Source organism: Denticeps clupeoides, chromosome 14, assembly GCF_900700375.1.
Source record: "Denticeps clupeoides chromosome 14, fDenClu1.1, whole genome shotgun sequence".
In the NCBI taxonomy this organism is placed as follows: Eukaryota; Metazoa; Chordata; class Actinopteri; order Clupeiformes; family Denticipitidae; genus Denticeps; species Denticeps clupeoides.
The window spans coordinates 883,575-900,709 of NC_041720.1; the positions used below are offsets into that span (position 1 = coordinate 883,575).

General features: G+C 50.6%; 6 protein-coding genes across 6 annotated transcripts in view; 4 read left to right on the plus strand and 2 right to left on the minus strand.

Annotated features, from left to right (window-relative positions):
* Nucleotides 1-5,223, plus strand: part of LOC114802922 (armadillo repeat-containing protein 1-like) — a 25,343-nt gene extending 20,120 nt beyond the window's left edge. Inside the window, exon 8 of the mRNA XM_029002069.1 lies at nucleotides 5,146-5,223. The gene's annotated coding sequence lies outside the window, so the exon portion shown is untranslated. The remainder of the gene's footprint in view (nucleotides 1-5,145) is intronic.
* LOC114802910 (delta(14)-sterol reductase-like) overlaps nucleotides 1-17,135 on the plus strand; it is a 212,756-nt gene that overhangs the window by 41,307 nt on the left and 154,314 nt on the right. The gene's annotated exons all lie outside the window — the stretch shown is intronic.
* On the minus strand, nucleotides 730-1,686 carry LOC114802919 (trace amine-associated receptor 13c-like). Its single transcript, XM_029002065.1, has one exon. It carries the CDS (start codon nucleotides 1,683-1,685, stop codon nucleotides 762-764), a length of 924 nt encoding a protein of 307 aa, XP_028857898.1. The 5' UTR covers nucleotide 1,686; the 3' UTR covers nucleotides 730-761.
* LOC114802913 (katanin p60 ATPase-containing subunit A1-like) lies at nucleotides 6,215-9,917 on the plus strand. Its single transcript, XM_029002058.1, has 10 exons — nucleotides 6,215-6,437; nucleotides 6,520-6,665; nucleotides 7,238-7,424; nucleotides 7,515-7,630; nucleotides 7,693-7,798; nucleotides 7,872-8,030; nucleotides 8,105-8,231; nucleotides 8,964-9,095; nucleotides 9,172-9,298; nucleotides 9,374-9,917. Exons 1-10 carry the CDS (start codon nucleotides 6,276-6,278, stop codon nucleotides 9,570-9,572), a joined length of 1,461 nt encoding a protein of 486 aa, XP_028857891.1. The 5' UTR covers nucleotides 6,215-6,275; the 3' UTR covers nucleotides 9,573-9,917.
* LOC114802918 (glycoprotein integral membrane protein 1-like) lies at nucleotides 10,979-14,255 on the minus strand. Its single transcript, XM_029002064.1, has 8 exons — nucleotides 14,113-14,255; nucleotides 13,032-13,094; nucleotides 12,855-12,951; nucleotides 12,500-12,645; nucleotides 12,248-12,407; nucleotides 11,966-12,171; nucleotides 11,661-11,824; nucleotides 10,979-11,551 (listed from the first exon to the last, which is right to left on the minus strand). The coding sequence occupies exons 1-8, from the start codon at nucleotides 14,200-14,202 to the stop codon at nucleotides 11,449-11,451; spliced, it is 1,029 nt and encodes a 342-aa protein (XP_028857897.1). The 5' UTR covers nucleotides 14,203-14,255; the 3' UTR covers nucleotides 10,979-11,448.
* Nucleotides 13,719-17,091, plus strand: LOC114802912 (nephrocan-like). The gene is made up of 3 exons (XM_029002057.1): nucleotides 13,719-15,422; nucleotides 15,542-16,443; nucleotides 16,525-17,091. Exons 1-3 carry the CDS (start codon nucleotides 15,246-15,248, stop codon nucleotides 16,931-16,933), a joined length of 1,488 nt encoding a protein of 495 aa, XP_028857890.1. The 5' UTR covers nucleotides 13,719-15,245; the 3' UTR covers nucleotides 16,934-17,091.

Consider the following 17,135-nt stretch of genomic DNA (forward strand, 5'->3'; position numbering starts at 1 on the left):
CATTTAACCATCACCCTTAGTGAGCAGTGAGCACCATGACAGGGGCCCGGGGAGCAGTGTGTGGGGACGGTACCTTCATCAAAGGGACCTCAGTGGCTCGTTGGTGGGTCAGGATTTGGACTTGTAACCCGCTAGACCACCACTCCTCCAATAATGCAAACTTAGGGATGACATGATCCAGGACTATAAGATTCTAAGAGGTCTAGATGCTGTTCATAAAAATACTGTACCTATTTCAACAAACTTTGAGTTATTTTAGATACATATACACACACACACACACACACTTATATATGAAAAACAATTATTACATAATGTAATTAATGCATTTGTTTTGAACAGAATTGTGAGAAATAATGACCATAAAGGATTGAGGAACTGATGTTGTACCGACAGCAATCATCTGGAAAATTAATATTTACAGGAAATTTACAAGTTCTTGCATACTCCACATAAAGGACATCTGCTAATGGCTCACATAATAACACACATACCGCGGTTTCAGTTTCTGTGATGGAGAGTGAGTGATTTTGGGACTGGAGGATCTGGTAGTGGGGACAATCTGGTCAGAACAGTTAAATTCCTGTAATTCATTAATTTTCATGTTTTCATGAAGGTTCCAATATGTAAATTAAACTCAAAACTGTTAAAAATGTATATTTATTTATGAACAAACTTTAATGGGATGTATGATTATACAATAAGGTCTATTCGTATACATTGGTGGCATTTATCCGATGCCTTTATTCAGAGCTGATCCTTCATGAAATGATGAATGAGGGGTCTGTTCTGAAAATCCTGAACGTTAGAATGAGCTTGATGCTCTTCTTGAACCAGGGGTAGAACAGGGCATAGATGATTGGGTTTATGGTGGAGTTGAGACTGAAGAGGACATCTAGGCTGTTGAAGATGTTGGACGCTGACTGCGCCTCCATCAGGTCGAACATGACCGTACTGAGGAAATACGGCATCAGACAAGCCAGGAAGACGGCCACCACGATCCCGAGGATCTTAGCAGCCTTCCTCTCTGATTTCATGGTGGAGGTTTTATCTGACGCGATGGTCACGTCTCTCTGGGTGCAAAGTGCCCGGATTGCAACTGCGTGCCGCCTGGCGGTGACAAAGATTCTCGTGTAAAGAACAGTGATTGTGCCGCATGGCAGAATGAAGGTGATGAGCAGGTCGGAGATAAAGATGGTCTGGACAAAGCCATAGTAGCACTGGCCTGGACACATCCTGATGGAGGAGTTGGTGACATAGAGCACTGAGCTGTTGTAGAAGAAGGACACGAGCCAAATGCTCAGCACCGCGGCCAGGATGACGTTCAGGGACACCAGGCAGCGGTACTGGAAGGGGTGGCTGAGCCCCAGGTAGCGGTCGACGGCGATCAGAGCGATGTTATAAACCGAGACGAAGGTCAGGTGGAGCCCGGACAGCTTGTACACTTCACAGATCGCAGAGCCGAAGATCCAGCAGAGCTCGATTAAACGCGTCATGTGGAAGGGCATGACGAGGATCCCCACGAGGAAGTCGGTGACGGCCAGGGACAGGATCAGCAGGTTGGTGGGGGTGTGCAGCTGCCTGAAGAGGCAGACGGAGACGATCACCAGCAGGTTCCCACACGCTGTCAGAAGCACCGCGGCCGCCGTGAGCGTGTAGAGCAACACGTAGATCTCTGTGGACATGTCTGCGGGTCGACCGGTACATGGCGCACAGTCAGACGTGCCGTTCGCCTCCTCTACACGCATTGGAGCCAGAGACCCACGCCACGCTTCTCGGGGAAAGGCCACCGCCGGCCTGTCATTTATATGTCCCCAACTCCTCCCACTGGGTAAAAAAAGTGATGACATGTTGAGGAGGCGTGCACAATCAGGCCTGTCCTCGATGCAGTTATTGTCAATAAAAATTGCAGGAGACAATAAATAAAAATAGAAAATAATGGATATTATGAACAGTGCCTATACACATACACATGTGTAGTTAAAAAGTACATGAGCACAAATTAAAAAAAATGAAATCCTGTCCTGTCTGTACCAATCGTTGTGGTTGGTGGATGGTGTTGATGACGTAATTTCCACGAATGCATGCTCAACTCCTATAGGCCGCTCTTCTCCTCGTCCCGCCTCTCTCCTCCTCATTAGCATTTAAAGCTACAGACAGTGAAACGCCGCGTCCTGGGAAATCTTATTGTGGGACTGGATCAAAGTGGCTGGAATTCTGCACCGAGACTTAATTCCTGGCAACTGCTAAATGACAACCTAGCACAGCCGCCACCACCATAACAACTACAGCTTCAGGGATTTTCAAATGGACCCGTAGCATCATAATGGACACGTATTGTACACCATGACTCTGGACTACATTTTGGACTTCTCCACCTCTACAACTGTAGGATTTTTTCTCTTATTGGACAAACACAAACCCTGCACTGACACCAACTGCAGGCTCACTCTACCCTGGAAGGACGTCCCTCTCTGTATCACTCCTTTCTTTTTTCTCTCTCCTACAGGTTTTCCTTGTGTGCAGAAGGGTCAAGTGTTGGGGTGTCAAAGCCCATGGAGACGTACTGTATGACATACTGTAACAAGACCGAAACAAAAATGTCATGACAGGGGACCTGCAGGAAATGAGCATGTGCAGAAAACTGCCACTGTGGTTCCCAGCTTTTTATTTTGTATATCGGGCGGAGGAATGATGGAAAGAAATAAAGGACCACAAGCTGGGTCTCATTATTAAAAAAAAGGCCGTAATGACATTCACTAGCGCGTCTCAAAAGCCCCAGTCGAGCACTGAGTGTATAAATGAAGGTACTTTTCAGTATTACGCTGCATACTTCTGTATTGTGCATGCGTTTTTGAGATTATACTTTAAGAAGCTGTATTGCTTATTTTCATGAGCCATTGGCAAGAAAACCAGCAGGCGCGGGCTCTGCAGTAAAGAATTCATGGCAGTTGCGGTGCTGCTGTCTTGTCTTGGGGTGCTAGTAGCCTAGTGGGTAACACAATCGTCTATGAACCAGAAGACCCAGGTTCAAACCCCACTTACTACCATCATGTCCCTAAGCAACACACTTAACCCTGAGTGTCTCCAGGGGGGACTGTCCCTGTAACTACTGACTGTAAGTCGCTCTGGATAAGGGTGTCTGGTAAATACTGTAAGTGTATAATATAAATGTAAATGTCTCCCCGAATCACCTCCATCAACAACGACAACAACATTTATTTCATATATAGTTGTAGGGTTGGAGGGTTGGAGAAGTCCAGGATGTAGTCAGTGTCATGGTCTAGATTACGTGTCCATTATGATGTTACTGGTCCACTTGAAGATCCCTGAAGCTGTAGTTGTAACGGTGGTGGTGGCTGTGGTGACCCTCTGGTTTGTTTCATGGTATGTCCTTGTTTAGCAGTTGTCAGGAACCAGGATGTATCTGCTTGTCTCTTCTGGGGTCTGCTGGTAGTCTGGACGCTTGATTCCGTGTCTCGGAGAAAAACAAACAGAAGCAGCGGCAGACGGTTGCACTGTACGACCGATACTGAAATATGTGGTTATAGTGGTATATTGGTGCTACAGTGGCCCGGTACCCTAACTAGGACAGCCTAACTAGGGTGAATTTAACTCTGTCTGTGTCTAACAGGGGGACTCTGTGATAAACTGGACTTTATAATTGACACTGCGTCATAATCAAGTGAAATGAGTGTCTGGGACTTTAACAAAAAGCCAGAGAAAACAGATAGGTTTTCAGATTGGATTTAAACACTGAGACTGTGTCTGAGTCCCGGACACTGACAGGCAAGTTGTTCCACAACTGCGGAGCTCTATAGGAGAAGGATCTGCTCCCAGCTGTGTCCTTCTGCACTTTTGGTACCAGTGGTGACCCCGCACCCACTGATCGAAGGGGCGTGGCTGAGTTTGCTCAGGTATTGCGGGGCGAGACCATTTAGAGCTTTATAGGTCAAAAGTAGGATTTTGTAGTCAATCCTAAATTTGCTGGGTAACCAGTGCAGTGATTGTAAGACTGGGGTGATGTGGTCAAATTTCCTGGTTCTGGTTAGTACTCTGGCTGCAGCATTCTGTACTAGCTGGAGTTTACTCATGCACCTACTAGAGCATCCAGACAGTAATGCATTGCAGTAATCTAACCTTGATGTAATAAATGCATGGACCATCTTTTCTGCATCATGCATTGAAATTATATTTCTTATTTTTGCAATATTTCTAAGGTGAAAGAACATTGTCTACGTGCAAATTGAATGCACGTAGACCTGCATCAATGATGACACCTAGATCCTTCACTTTAATACTCGGTGAGATAGAAAGGCTATCCAGGGTTATTGTGTTGTCAGCCAGTTTATGCCTGGCTGCTTGAGGCCCAAGTACAAGCGCTTCTGTCTTGTCAGGGTTTAACAGGGGAAAGTTGGTGAGCATCCACTGTCTAATGTCCTTCAGACAATTCTCTATATTGTTCAGCTGCTGCCTCTGATCTGGCATTGCTGACAGATACAGCTGTGTGTCGTCAGCGTAGCAATGAAAGCTAATACCGTGTTTGCGGATGACGTCACCTAAAGGTAACATGTATAGAGAAAAAAGTAACGGACCTGGGACAGAACCTTGTGAAACACCAAACTCTACTATGTGAAGACGAATCACAATTGATATCCACGTGTTCTCCGTTCAGTGTTTGCCTCCCTCACTCTCGTGTCGCTCATGAGATGTATGAAAGAATGACTATCTGTTCCTACACTGCACACATCTCGCCTGTGTACGTTGTTTGAAGGCTCCTAGAGCGTTTCATTTAAGTTTCCTCGTTAAAACGTCATTGTGTCGTGCATTTTCATTTACATTTACAGCATTTACCAGACGCCCTTATCCAGAGCGACTTACAATCAGTAGTTACAGGGACAGTCCCCCCCTGGAGCAACTTAGGGTTAAGTGTCTTGCTCAGGGACACAATGGTAGTAAGCGGGATTTGAACCTGCGTCTTCTGGTTCATAGGCGAGTGTCTAACCCACTAGGCCACTACTGACTTGTGCACTTGTGCCTCGAGGCTGAACGACCATATATAGCAGTTAACAATGTTCTAATTTTTTGTAAAGCATGAGTTGAAGTCCAGAGTGGAAAAGGTTTGGTCGGTGATCTTCTTTTCAGATCTGAATCCAGTTATGCTGAATCTCACACCACGCAGGATGGGAACAGATCCATCATCTTCTGTGCATCTTCTGCATTTCCCTGCTCATATTTTAACTTTGTCACTTACCGTACACGATGCCATGACAGGTGAGGTCAGGTCAGGTCGTGGCTGAAAATATGACCCTGTTGTGATTGACGCAATATTGTCATTACTTTTGTTTTTCCTTATCAGAACTTCCCACCTCAAGACCCTGGAGGCTGCGGTGGGTTCAGTCTGCGTTAAAATGGGACTTGACAAAAACACATGGTCCAAGGGGCACCATTAGCACATTTTAAAAGAAGTGTGAAGCTCTCAGGTGGTGTCACACGTCACCCTGATGAAACTGGCACATTAGAGACTGGCCGTGAGTTTGAGTGGCACCATAACAAAAGATATTATGGAGTAACATGACTTGTGTTTATTCACATGAAATAATATTAATGAAATAATCAGGAAATGATCTGAAGATGCAAAAATGTCTGTGTGTAAAGGACATAATTGACGTGTGTCGGAGTTGACGGTCCACTCACTTGCCCACGTCCCCTGGACCTGGTCCCCCTCGAGAGGAGTGCAGTGAGTCCCTCGGCTTATTAAAGGTGTTTTGTATGATGCAATCAGGCCATTTGTTTATCTGGGTTAATTTATGGCCCACGTAAATCACCTAATTCCAGTTACCTGGACACAGTTTATTATAAAGGATCATTGTCTATTCATAAATATATTGATGATCGCTGAAGATGTATTTTACTTTTAGGAATGTTTTGTGAAAATTTTAGTAATGTGCTGCTTTCTACCAGTGGCCTTCATACGTCAAACTATCATGAATCAGCTTAGGCTTCTGGTTAGGGTCAGAGGTCAAGCGGAACATGATCTTCCACCCTCAATAAAATTTTTCTATAGAACATATATTGAGGTATAATGTGTAAAAAGAACACGTGTAGATAACCAAAGAGCTTAAAAATGGCAAATATATGAATATAAATGCTGAAACATAAAAGTGTAATATAAAATTGGACGCTGCTCGCTCCTCTCGCGAGATCTCGGAACCGGAAGCGGAAGCGGACGGCGCTTCTCCCCCAGCCTCGTCCCTCCGGCATTCCGAGCCAGGATGAGCCTGCTGGAGATCAGCGACAACGTGAAGCTGGCCCGGGAGTACGCGCTGCTCGGCAGCTACAGCTCGGCCGCCGTCTGCTACCAGGGCGTCCTGGAGCAGATCCGGACCCACCAGCAGTCGCTCCGAGACGCCGCGCTGCAGCAGAGATGGCAGCAGGTCGCCGCACGTCCCGTCCCCCCGTCCCCCCTGTCACACGGCCACACGTGTCCAACCGCGCTGCTTCTCGCCCCGACCTCAGGTGTGGCAGCAGATAAACGTGGAGAAGAGCCGCGTCCGGGACATCGTGTCCACGCTGGACAGCTTCCAGATGGACGGCGACGCGGCGAGGCCCAGCAGCGCCGCCGGGGACTGCGACGTGTGGCCGGCGGTGGCGGCGGAGCGCAGGTTCCGGGGACATAAAACTAACTTCAGCTCAACTTTACTACTCAGAGACACCGCGGTCCGCTTCTGTTAATAACAACTCGGGAGTAATATCCCGATTAGAAATGTCTCCGTGTCCCCCAATACTGTATCTGACGTGTCTTATTTTACAGCCGCTTCGGTCCAGTCCCACAGTGAGATTTCCGGTGTCTGTAGCTTTAAATGCTAATGAGGATGGTGGGGGCGGGGCCATGCACTTTACAGCATTTTATATATTACATTTAAGGCGTTTGGCAAATGCCCTTTATCCAGAGCGACTTAGTACGTGCGTAGCTGTCAGTGGAGGGGAGGGTGGGAAACGGGAGGTAACCTTTCCGCTTATGACGTCATAAGGGGACAAATTCCTGCTGTCTGAAAGGTGCAATAACCAAATCACTCTTTACCCTGATCGCCATTTCTCACCACTGCAGGACAGTAGACAGGAAAGTCACATTTTCATGTCAGGGGACCTTTAACGATCTATATAATCCGTAAGATGTCCACATAATGGACCATCCCAGCAGTTTCATGGAGGGTCTGTCTGTGCTTTTCCCCAGAGCGTCCCCATGTCCGATACGGAGATCTGCGGGTTCACACAAGGACAACAAACCCCACAGTAACCGCCTGAGTGCCGGCCCTCGGGCCCAGTACCGCCAGTCGCCACGGGGACCCAACGGGGACCGGGCCAAGCCACCACGGGCCAAGGACAAAAAGGAGAACCCGAGCCGGGGGAAGGACGACAAGGTGATATAACGTAACAATGTAATTGTCCCATCTGGACGATGGTGATTCTGATTGGCTGGGAGACGGACTAATCCCGCCCTCGCCTGCCAGAACAAGCCTGACGTGTCTGAGAAAGAAGTCAAGAAGTTTGACCGGGGCGGAGAGGACAAAGACCTGATCGAGACGCTGGAGAGGGACATCATATCCCAGAACCCCAACGTCAAATGGTACGATTCCCGCGCGTGAAAGCCGCCGCGGTTTTTACCGACAGGATGTGTTCCTGCCGCAGGGAGGACATTGCCGATTTGGAAGAGGCCAAGAAGCTCCTGAAGGAAGCCGTCGTTCTGCCCATGTGGATGCCGGAGTTCTTCAAAGGAATCAGGAGGCCGTGGAAGGTAGGCGGCGGCGGGCCAGCAGGGGGCAGTAGAGCACCGACGTCAGGAGTCTCACCGTCCGGGTTCCGCGCAGGGCGTCCTCATGGTGGGACCCCCGGGGACCGGCAAGACCCTGCTGGCCAAGGCGGTCGCCACCGAGTGCCGGACCACGTTCTTCAACGTGTCGTCGTCCACGCTGACGTCCAAGTACCGCGGCGAGTCGGAGAAGCTCGTGCGCCTGCTGTTCGAAATGGTAAGCGTCGCCGCGGCGACCGGCCGGCCGCGGTCCCGGGCTCGAGGCCACCGTGCCTGTGTTCCTGTCCGCAGGCCCGGTTCTACGCTCCCACCACCATCTTCATAGACGAGATCGACTCCATGTGCGGCCGCAGGGGGACGTCCGAGGAGCACGAGGCCAGCAGGAGGGTGAAGGCCGAGCTGCTGGTCCAGATGGACGGTACGGAGGAGGACACTTTACGCTTTTATCCAAAGCGACTTCTCATTCAGTTTCTACAGATTTTGAGTTACAAATCTAAGAGCCCTGATAAGGCCCAACTTGTCAGGAATAGAGCATGCTGGGAATTGTTAAGTGCTGGACGAGTGTGTGTGGTGTGTGTGTGTGTGTGTGTGTGTGTGTGTGTGCGTGTGTGTGTTAGTGTTCGACTCGTCTGAAATACTTTTTGAACAAGCGGGTGTTCAGCTGCTTCTTAAAGGTGCTGGTAGTCTCGGCTAGTCGAATGGAGCAGGACAAGTCGTCCCACCAGCCAGGGACAACACAGGAGAACAGAGTGGATTGGGACCGGAGACCCCGTGAAGAGGGGATTTTTAGTCTTAGTTTCGTGTGTAGATCTGAGAGGGCGTGCGGGAGTGTATCTGGCTAGTAGTGTGTTGGTGTAAGAGGGAGAACTTCCATTTACAGCCCTGTAGGCAGCATCAAGGATTTAAACTGTGAGGAGCTACCGGGAGCCGGTGGAGAGGGGCGAGGAGAGGCGGGACGTGGGTGTGGTTCGGCTGGTTGAAGATGAGGTGGCTGCCACGTTTTGGACCATCTGGAGATGTTTTATGGTGACCGCAGAGGCTCCAGCCAGGAGAGAGTTACAATAGTCCAGTTTAGAGATGACCGCTGCCTGGACCAGGAGCTGCGTAGCCTGTCACGCCACCGTAACGCTGTGTCCCGCTGTGACTCCAGGTGTCGGCGGCTCCTCGGAAAACGACCCCGCGAAGATGGTGATGGTGCTGGCGGCCACCAACTTCCCGTGGGACATCGACGAGGCCCTGCGGCGGCGCCTGGAGAAGCGGATCTACATTCCCCTGCCCTCAGGTGGCTTTCGCGGCTTTTCTCCTCTCGCGTTGTCTGTGTTGAGCGGTGGACTCGGACAAGTTCTCGTGTCTTGCAGCCAGGGGGAGAGTGGAGCTCCTGAAGATCAGCCTGAAGGAGCTGGAGCTGGCCGACGACGTGGATCTGGGCAAGATTGCCGAGCAGATGGAGGGCTACTCGGGAGCCGACATCACCAACGTCTGCAGGTGACGTCTGAAGCTCCTCAGCGGCCGCGGACACACTGATGCTGATTACTGACCGAACGCTGTCTCGATGTCCAGGGACGCGTCGCTCATGGCGATGCGGCGGCGCATCGAGGGCCTGACCCCGGAGGAGATCCGCAACATCTCCCGCGATGAGATGCACATGCCCACCACCATGGAGGACTTCGAGGTGGCGCTGAAGAAGGTGTCCAAGTCTGTGTCTGCAGCCGACCTGGAGAAATACCAGACGTGGATTGACGAATTTGGGTCCTGTTGAACGTTACTCCAAATCACGCTCAACGGACACCGAAGAAGAAGCCTGCAGAGAACCGATGTGCCTTTCACGAAGGACGTGGTCAAGGTTCTTGCCCCTGTGAGAGGGTCTCACATCTCCAGCATGGCCCTGTTAACCCAGAATTAAGAACCGACCAATCATCTTTTAGCGCGGCCTTGCACTGTTCTTGATAGACGCACTTTTACTGAAGCACAAAAGTGCCTGAGATGTTGCGAGGTTCCGTTTCGTAATTTATTTCTACAATATCAGCATCCAGAAGGTTGTGAATTTATACTTAAGGACGATAATAAATATTTTACCGTGAATAAAGTTTTTTTTTTTTATGAAGTCAATCTGAGATCTTTTTTTAATTCCTGCCACATAGACCAATCTGGTCCTAGTGTAAAAACATGGCACGGGTCAAAGGTCGCAGCTCCCGTCCATCATTTCTGTCTGTTTATTGTCATACTTATTGGTTCTTTCGTTCTTGCGTTCTCATTGTTCTGTGAAACCTTGTCCTTTGTATCGGTTCTGTGTTGTGGAGGTCACGGCTTTGCTGTTTCGTAGTTGTACCAACGTGTTCGTGTCTCGATTGGACCTCCTGAAAAAGAAATCTAATTACAGTCTCAGTAATGAATAAATATGAAGAGGCCACATGACGCCACACTCGTCTCATCTCTGGCTTTGAGTGGCCGGAGTTTCGTCCTGCTGTCACACAGTGTCAATAGGTACACTGTGTGTGTGTGTGTGTGTGTGTGCACGCACCCTGCGGCCCCGTCCTGTCCCCGTTGTCCTGGGATGGGCTCCTGAGTATGACTGGAACGTGAGTGGAACAGGACAATGATGGCATCAGATGTCACCACACAGGACCACAGACAGTGGAGGATGACGAGTAACGAATGACGTCTTCACATTCAGGACCCACAAGGAGGGAAATCTGTAACATCTCCTGCATGGACACGCCCGCCACCGAGGCGCTCTGTGTCTGGTACTGACAAGGGGGTCACCGAATCTGCAAGACCCTCATAGTCGGTGAGACCAGGGAACTTTTTTCTTCTGTAGATTCTCTTGTCCTTCTCTTTGGGGGCGGCGGTGGCCTAGCGGTTAAGGAAGCGGCCCCGTAATCAGAAGGTTGCCGGTTCGAATCCCGATCCGCCAAGGTGCCACTGAGCAAAGCACCGTCCCCACACACTGCTCCCCGGGCGCCTGTCATGGTGCCCACTGCTCACTCAGGGTGATGGTTAAATGCAGAGGACAAATTTCACTGTGTGCTGTGCTGCGCTGCAGTGTCTCACAATGGCAATCACCTCACTTTCAGTTTCTACACGCTTTTAATTCCCAAAGCGACTGTATTTCTGCCACATCCACCTGTTGAAAAGTGAACCCGGTGTGTACACATGGCGCAGGTCAAAGGTCGTTTCACATTTATTTATTCTTGCAAAGCTGCCATTCTCTTCACATGCACCTGCCAATAACCTGATGAAATGACAGTTTTGGGTGCTTTATTAATATTTAGATTCATCCTTCTTCTGCAGGACAAAAGCAACGCTGAAGCAACATCGAAACTTGTGACTTGCAGAAAAATTACAGCAACATTTTTTTACACACACATATATATATATATAAAATGTGAAAAGAGACGCAGTAAAGACACCAACAGGCCCGACGTAACATCTCCCGTCACGCTTCAGCTTCTGAATGGACGAAGGCTGGACTGCTTTACGGGAGTCTACTCGCACGCGTTATCGGTTTCTCGGTCAGAAGGGACCGCCACCAGGCCGCTCCCCGATTCTCCCATCAGTCGGAAACAATTGGACCATAAAGACCGCACCCTCTGAGCCTCGGCTAACTGCTGTTAAAGTGCTAGAACGGCCGCTGACTACGGCTTCTTCTCGTCCTGAGGGTCCGTTTCGACGTTCTCCAGCAGGCCACATCGTTCGTCGTCTGGCAGCAGAGTGGCAGGGTTGAGGTGGAAGACGCCCCTGCGGGAAAAACCAGAAGCGGGTGGTGACTAATCGGCATGGATTAATCGACCCTTTGATGGGTTATTCGATTACTCGACAGCGGTGCGTATGCGAGCATTGGACTCACGGGGACTGGGAGGATGGGAAGACAAGGTCCAAGATGCGGATTATGACGGCCGAGCCGACCACCCCGACCACCACCACCCACATGACCAGGAAGAAGAGTGGCAGAGACTCCGCCCCAAAGTGGCGCAGGCGATCCCGCAGCTGCTCCACCCACTGACACATGGCCTTGGGGACAGACACGTTTTTAAAGGTTTAAAGAATGTTCTCTGTAACCACAGCTGCACGGTGAAATATACCTTCCATATTTACACCGTACGCGTTGTAAAAGTTCATACACAGTTCACAATAGTGGCGTCATGAACTTGCATTATACGACGAGATGGATCCCCGGAGGGGCGTGTCAGGAAGCAGGTCGTCCGCAGGCGCCTTCTCCTCGGTGGTCCAGGGCAGGACTGTGTCCGTCCATAAGGGCGTTTCTGGCAGCTTCCCCGGCGCGCCGGTCTCCTCCTGCGTGGTCTCGCCGTGTCTGAAGAAGTAGTGGCTGGTGGTGTGCAGGACGACCTGGTCCTCAACTGTGGTGGGACGGGACAAAACCGTTAAAGACAGAGAGCATCTTCTTATGGCTGCAGCATCACCACATCCAGCCACCTGTCTCCTGAGCTGACGCGTCTGTCATCACCACGTCGTCCTCTCTGGATGCCGTGGACAGTTTGCTCCTGGACATCGGGTAGAAGCTGGTGAACTGCAGGGCCGTCTCCAGATTTTCACTCAGCAGTAATTTCACCTCACACACGTCTTCCTGCTGCACCTGGGTTGGAATTGGAAAAAAGGGGCGTGTTTCTAGCAGACACCGCTGGCCCCGCCCACTGCTCATTTTCCTGTCTCGTGAGCTTCACTCACGGCGCTCCCGGCCACTTCGATCACTTCCTGGGTCAGCAGCAGGACCAGGACCTCCTCGCCCGCATCGCTCTTCAGATGCAGCTGGTCCACCATCAGCCGCATGACGCAGTCCAGCACGGCGCCATCGCTGCTGTTCCCGCGGTCCACTGGGACGTTCACACGGACACAATCATCATCATCATCAAAACCTCACTGTTCTAGACACAGCTGGGAGCCACAAATTCTGCTCATTCATACTTATGTCATTCATGAAAATGCTAAATAACTTTTTGGATGTTATCGGGAAAACTTTCAAAATCGCCGGGGGGGGGGGGGCGAATTAATTATTCGCCGATATGAAGACGTATTTACTTACAGAGCGAAGCCCGGCAGGGGAGCCTGGTCACCCCAGACGTCTGTTTAACATCGTTGACGTACGTCAGGTTCTCCGCCGCGCTCACGTTCAGGCCGATCTGGAAGAGGACGCCAGCGGCGTGTTGTCGCGTTACTGCCGACGCCACGTTCCTGGCGGGATGCCGGAGACGCTCCTTACCTGCAGCTTCTCTGTGTTCTGCTGGAGATCAGTCACCACCACGTTCATCCAGACCTCCCCCTTCTTGAATAGTTAGAAAGCAAAGAAAAAACTTTCACTTTCACCAGCAAAACAACTTCTTTTTATATTCAATTGAATTTCTTTGTTTTAAAGTGCCAATTTTTAATTGAACGCTGTTTTGATTTGTTTATTCATAATTAAATTTTCTCTGGTTAACCTTTTTTTAAAAAATGATCAAACTACATATTATTTATCTTTTATCTTGGTTCATCTTTCAACATCATCATCTCCAAACTCGACACCTGTACGGAGAAAGTACTTTAAAATGTTTTAAGGTCCCCTATTATGAAAATGTGACTTTGTGAGATGATTTAAGATTAATACGAGTTCCTCTAGCCTGTCTATGGTCCTGCAGCGGTCGGTGTAAAGAGTGTTTCGGTCGTTCTGCTTCACCGTTCAGAGAGCGGCAGCTCAGACAGTCAGATCTGGAATTTGTCCCTTTATGACGTCATAAGGGGAAAGGTTATATGACTTCCTGTCTGTACCAAACATTGTGGTTGGTGAATGGTGTTGATGAGGTCATTTCCGTGAATACCCGCTCAACTTCTATAGGCCGCTCTCCTCCTGGTCCCGCCTCTCTCCTGCTCATTAGCATTTAAAGCTACAGACAGTGAAACGGCGCATCCTGGGAAATCTCATTGTGGGACTGGACCAAAGTGGCTGGAATTCTGCACCAAGAGACTTGAGATACAGAATTAGGGGACCAACAGGACCGATATAAAAGTAAAAAAAACAGGGGACCTTTAAATTTTATGGCAAATATTATCCTCTGAAAAACACACAGCAACACACAATTGAAGGTTTAAATTTAAAATTTAAATATAATTCGAATTTCATAATAACGATGATGAACATTATCATTATTAGCTTTGACATGATTTAATATTTCGTATAATTTCCTCCCCCTCCCGCATTAACCAGCTGTACTGGCTTCGTCCGACTTTATTCTACTCCCTCCCGGTAAATTCGGCGCGGTGAGGGCACGGAGCGGCCCCGCCGGACCGCCGAATGCCCCCCGTACCCAGAGCCGGCGCAGCGGCGTCCCGTCGCCCAGAACGCAGGCAGAAATCAGGCAGGACGCGAGGAGCAGCGCTGCGGGTCGCGCCGCCATCTTCGCTCCTGTTGTTGACGGACGGCGCGGAGACGCGTCGCTGTCGAGAGCGACGACTCTGCACCGGCCAGATAGTGGGACACCAGCGCGGGAATATCTCGGGGATGTCCCGTAAATCACAACGTTTTCTCGAAGGAAAGAAAAGTCGCCTTTTCTAAAACAATAAAGTCGATGTAAAGTGTTTAGTTCTGCCAAATCCTGCTCTGTAAATGAGAAGGTGATTAAAGGAAAGTGAGCAGAGTTGTCGATCTTGTGTAGTCGATTTGTACGCGCTGACGTCATGAAGGTGCGTAATGGGTCTACGTAGATTGCACAAACTGGAAGTCCGTTGTGGGCGCGACTGGGAGTTGCGTATGAATTAAATTCCTTATTTTAGCCATACAGCTCTGGGTCTGTCACGTTCCCAGTAAGATGTGTACAATCTACAAATATTTTATAATAAAAACGTTTTTAATTTTGTCGTCCCTCTGGCTACATAGTTGTGTTTTTTTTTTATTAAATCTTTATATCTAATTTCATAATTGGACATTGCCATTTGTTATGTGACTGGTGGAATTACCTCTAAGCATTTAATTTTTTTAATAGTTGCCTCACCTTCTCCTGGATTAATTTCCTCTGTTATTTCAACACATTGCTTGCTGAAATTACCTTTCCAAGCATATCCCCCCCAAAAAAGCAGTTCGAAATGGCTTCTATTTCCTTTTCTGATTGAACTAAAGCCCTCCTGGATGAAACAGATGCTGGAATTACTGGAGTAGTGAGTTTGGATGGACGGACTCTCCGTCCCAGAAGAGGGGGACGAAAGGAAATCGCTTTTGTCTGAGAGAATGGGCCGTAAATCGTCTATCAGCAAGTTTCTCACGTCCCCGAACAGCCAGACAATCCACTAGCATCTCTGTCAGTTCCTTGTCAGTCTCAAATGTTGTTCTTTGCGGAGATAAAAATCTTGGCCATTGTTCCAGCCGAAGCCAGAGGAGCCTGCCCAGCCGGGGTATTTAAACCCGGCCGCCCCGTCCTGCGGCCGACTGGGAAGATCGGCGGCGATGTGGCGACTCTGGCTGCTCCCCCTCGGCCTCGTCTACGGCCACGCCTGCCCGCAGAAATGCACGTGCGAGCAGGCCGGGTCGGTGCAATGTTTCAGGGTGCAGGCCGTGCCCCCGGGCCTCCAGAGAGACGTGAGGAGCCTGAAGCTGCCGTACAACCACATCAAGGAGATCAAGGTCATTTATTGTTGCTTGTCCCTTATTTGCATGAGCATGTAAGGTATTGATCCTTTTTCATGTGACATTACAGTTTTTTGCTGTAATAAATCATGTTTAATGTAGCTGATGTTCTTCAGGCAGGCGATTTCTCCATGCTGATGGAGCTGGAGGACATCAGCCTGGCCTCCTGCGGTATTGAGACGGTGGAGGTTGGTGCTTTCGGCCTGCAGCGCTCCTTGAGATCCCTGGACCTGCAGAAGAACAAGCTACGCCAGGTCCCCCGAGGTCTCCCAGCCGGCCTGGAGACCCTCCGTCTGGGTCACAACAGGATCCACAGCCTGCAGGAGTCCACGTTCGAGGGGCTCAGGAGGCTGCGGGTTCTGGAGCTGCACAACAACCTGATCAGCAGCCTGCGTGGAAACAGCCTCTCGCCGCTGGTCAGGCTGGACCGCCTCTACCTGGACGCCAACCGGATGGAAGCTGTGCAAGGAACCCTGAGGCTGCCCCAGCTCCACCTGCTGAGCATGGAGAGCAACAAGATCTCGTCTCTGTCCTCGGCCTTCTTCGCCCTCCTGCAGTCCCTCCGAACGCTACGTCTGTCGGGGAACCTCCTCGCCAGGGTTCCCCACGACCTCCCCCAAGGGCTGCTCCACCTGAACCTGGACCACAACCAGATACGAGCCCTCCGCAGCCGAGACATGGCCCAGCTGAGGAACCTCTCGGTGCTGAGCGTGTCCAACAACAGACTCGCGTCCGTGGACGGAGGCCTCCGGCTGCCCAACCTGACGGTGCTGGAGATGCCGGGAAATAACCTGCGGGCGCTGCCCAGCAGACTGGCGCCCAGGCTGGAGCGGCTGGACTGCGGGCAGAACGGCCTGCAGGAGGTCGGCCACCAGCACCTGTCGGCCATGAGGCACCTGAAGCACCTCTTCCTGGAGAACAACACCATCAAGCACTTTGAAGGCCACGCCCTGAGGAGCTGCTTTCAGCTGACCAACCTGGCGCTGGAGCAGAACCATCTGTCCACCGTTCCAGAAGGGTAAGACACGCCCCTTTTACCTTCCAGCCGACCTTCAGCGGGGCTTTTTACACCTAAACCCATCATGTCCACTGTCTGCAGGCTTCCTGAGACGCTGGTTCGCCTGGATCTGAAACTCAACCGCATCGCGGCCGTCGGTGAGAAGGAGCTGAGGGGCCTGAAGCGCCTCCAGGTGCTGAACCTGCGCAACAACAGGCTGACGACGCTCGGCCTGCCCGCCCTGCTGCACCTGCCCCGGCTGCGGCGCCTCTACCTGGACCAGAACCCCTGGAACTGCAGCTGCGAGCTGCTGCGGGTGAAGAGGACGCTGCTGGCCCGCGGCGTGGACGTGGCCGGCGAGCTGTGCCACGGGCCGGGCCACGCCCCGGGGGACGGCTGGAGGGCCAGCCTGCTGGAGCAGGACAGGTGCGAGGACCACATCAGAGAGGCGGCCGAGAGGGAGCAGCTTCAGGTGACGGACATCGAGGAGGATTACGACTACGGGGTGTGACGCGCAGAACCCCGATTTATCTTTTTGTATTTATCAGTCAATGTAATTCTATGCACAATAAATGGCTGTACAGTCACCTGCGGCGTTCATTCATTCCAAACGTGTCTGTCTCCTCCTGACATGGACATGATGGCCACGTGAGCTTCTCTTACGTTTTCATTTACCGGACGGCCTCATCCAGAACGCCGGGGACAGTCCCCCT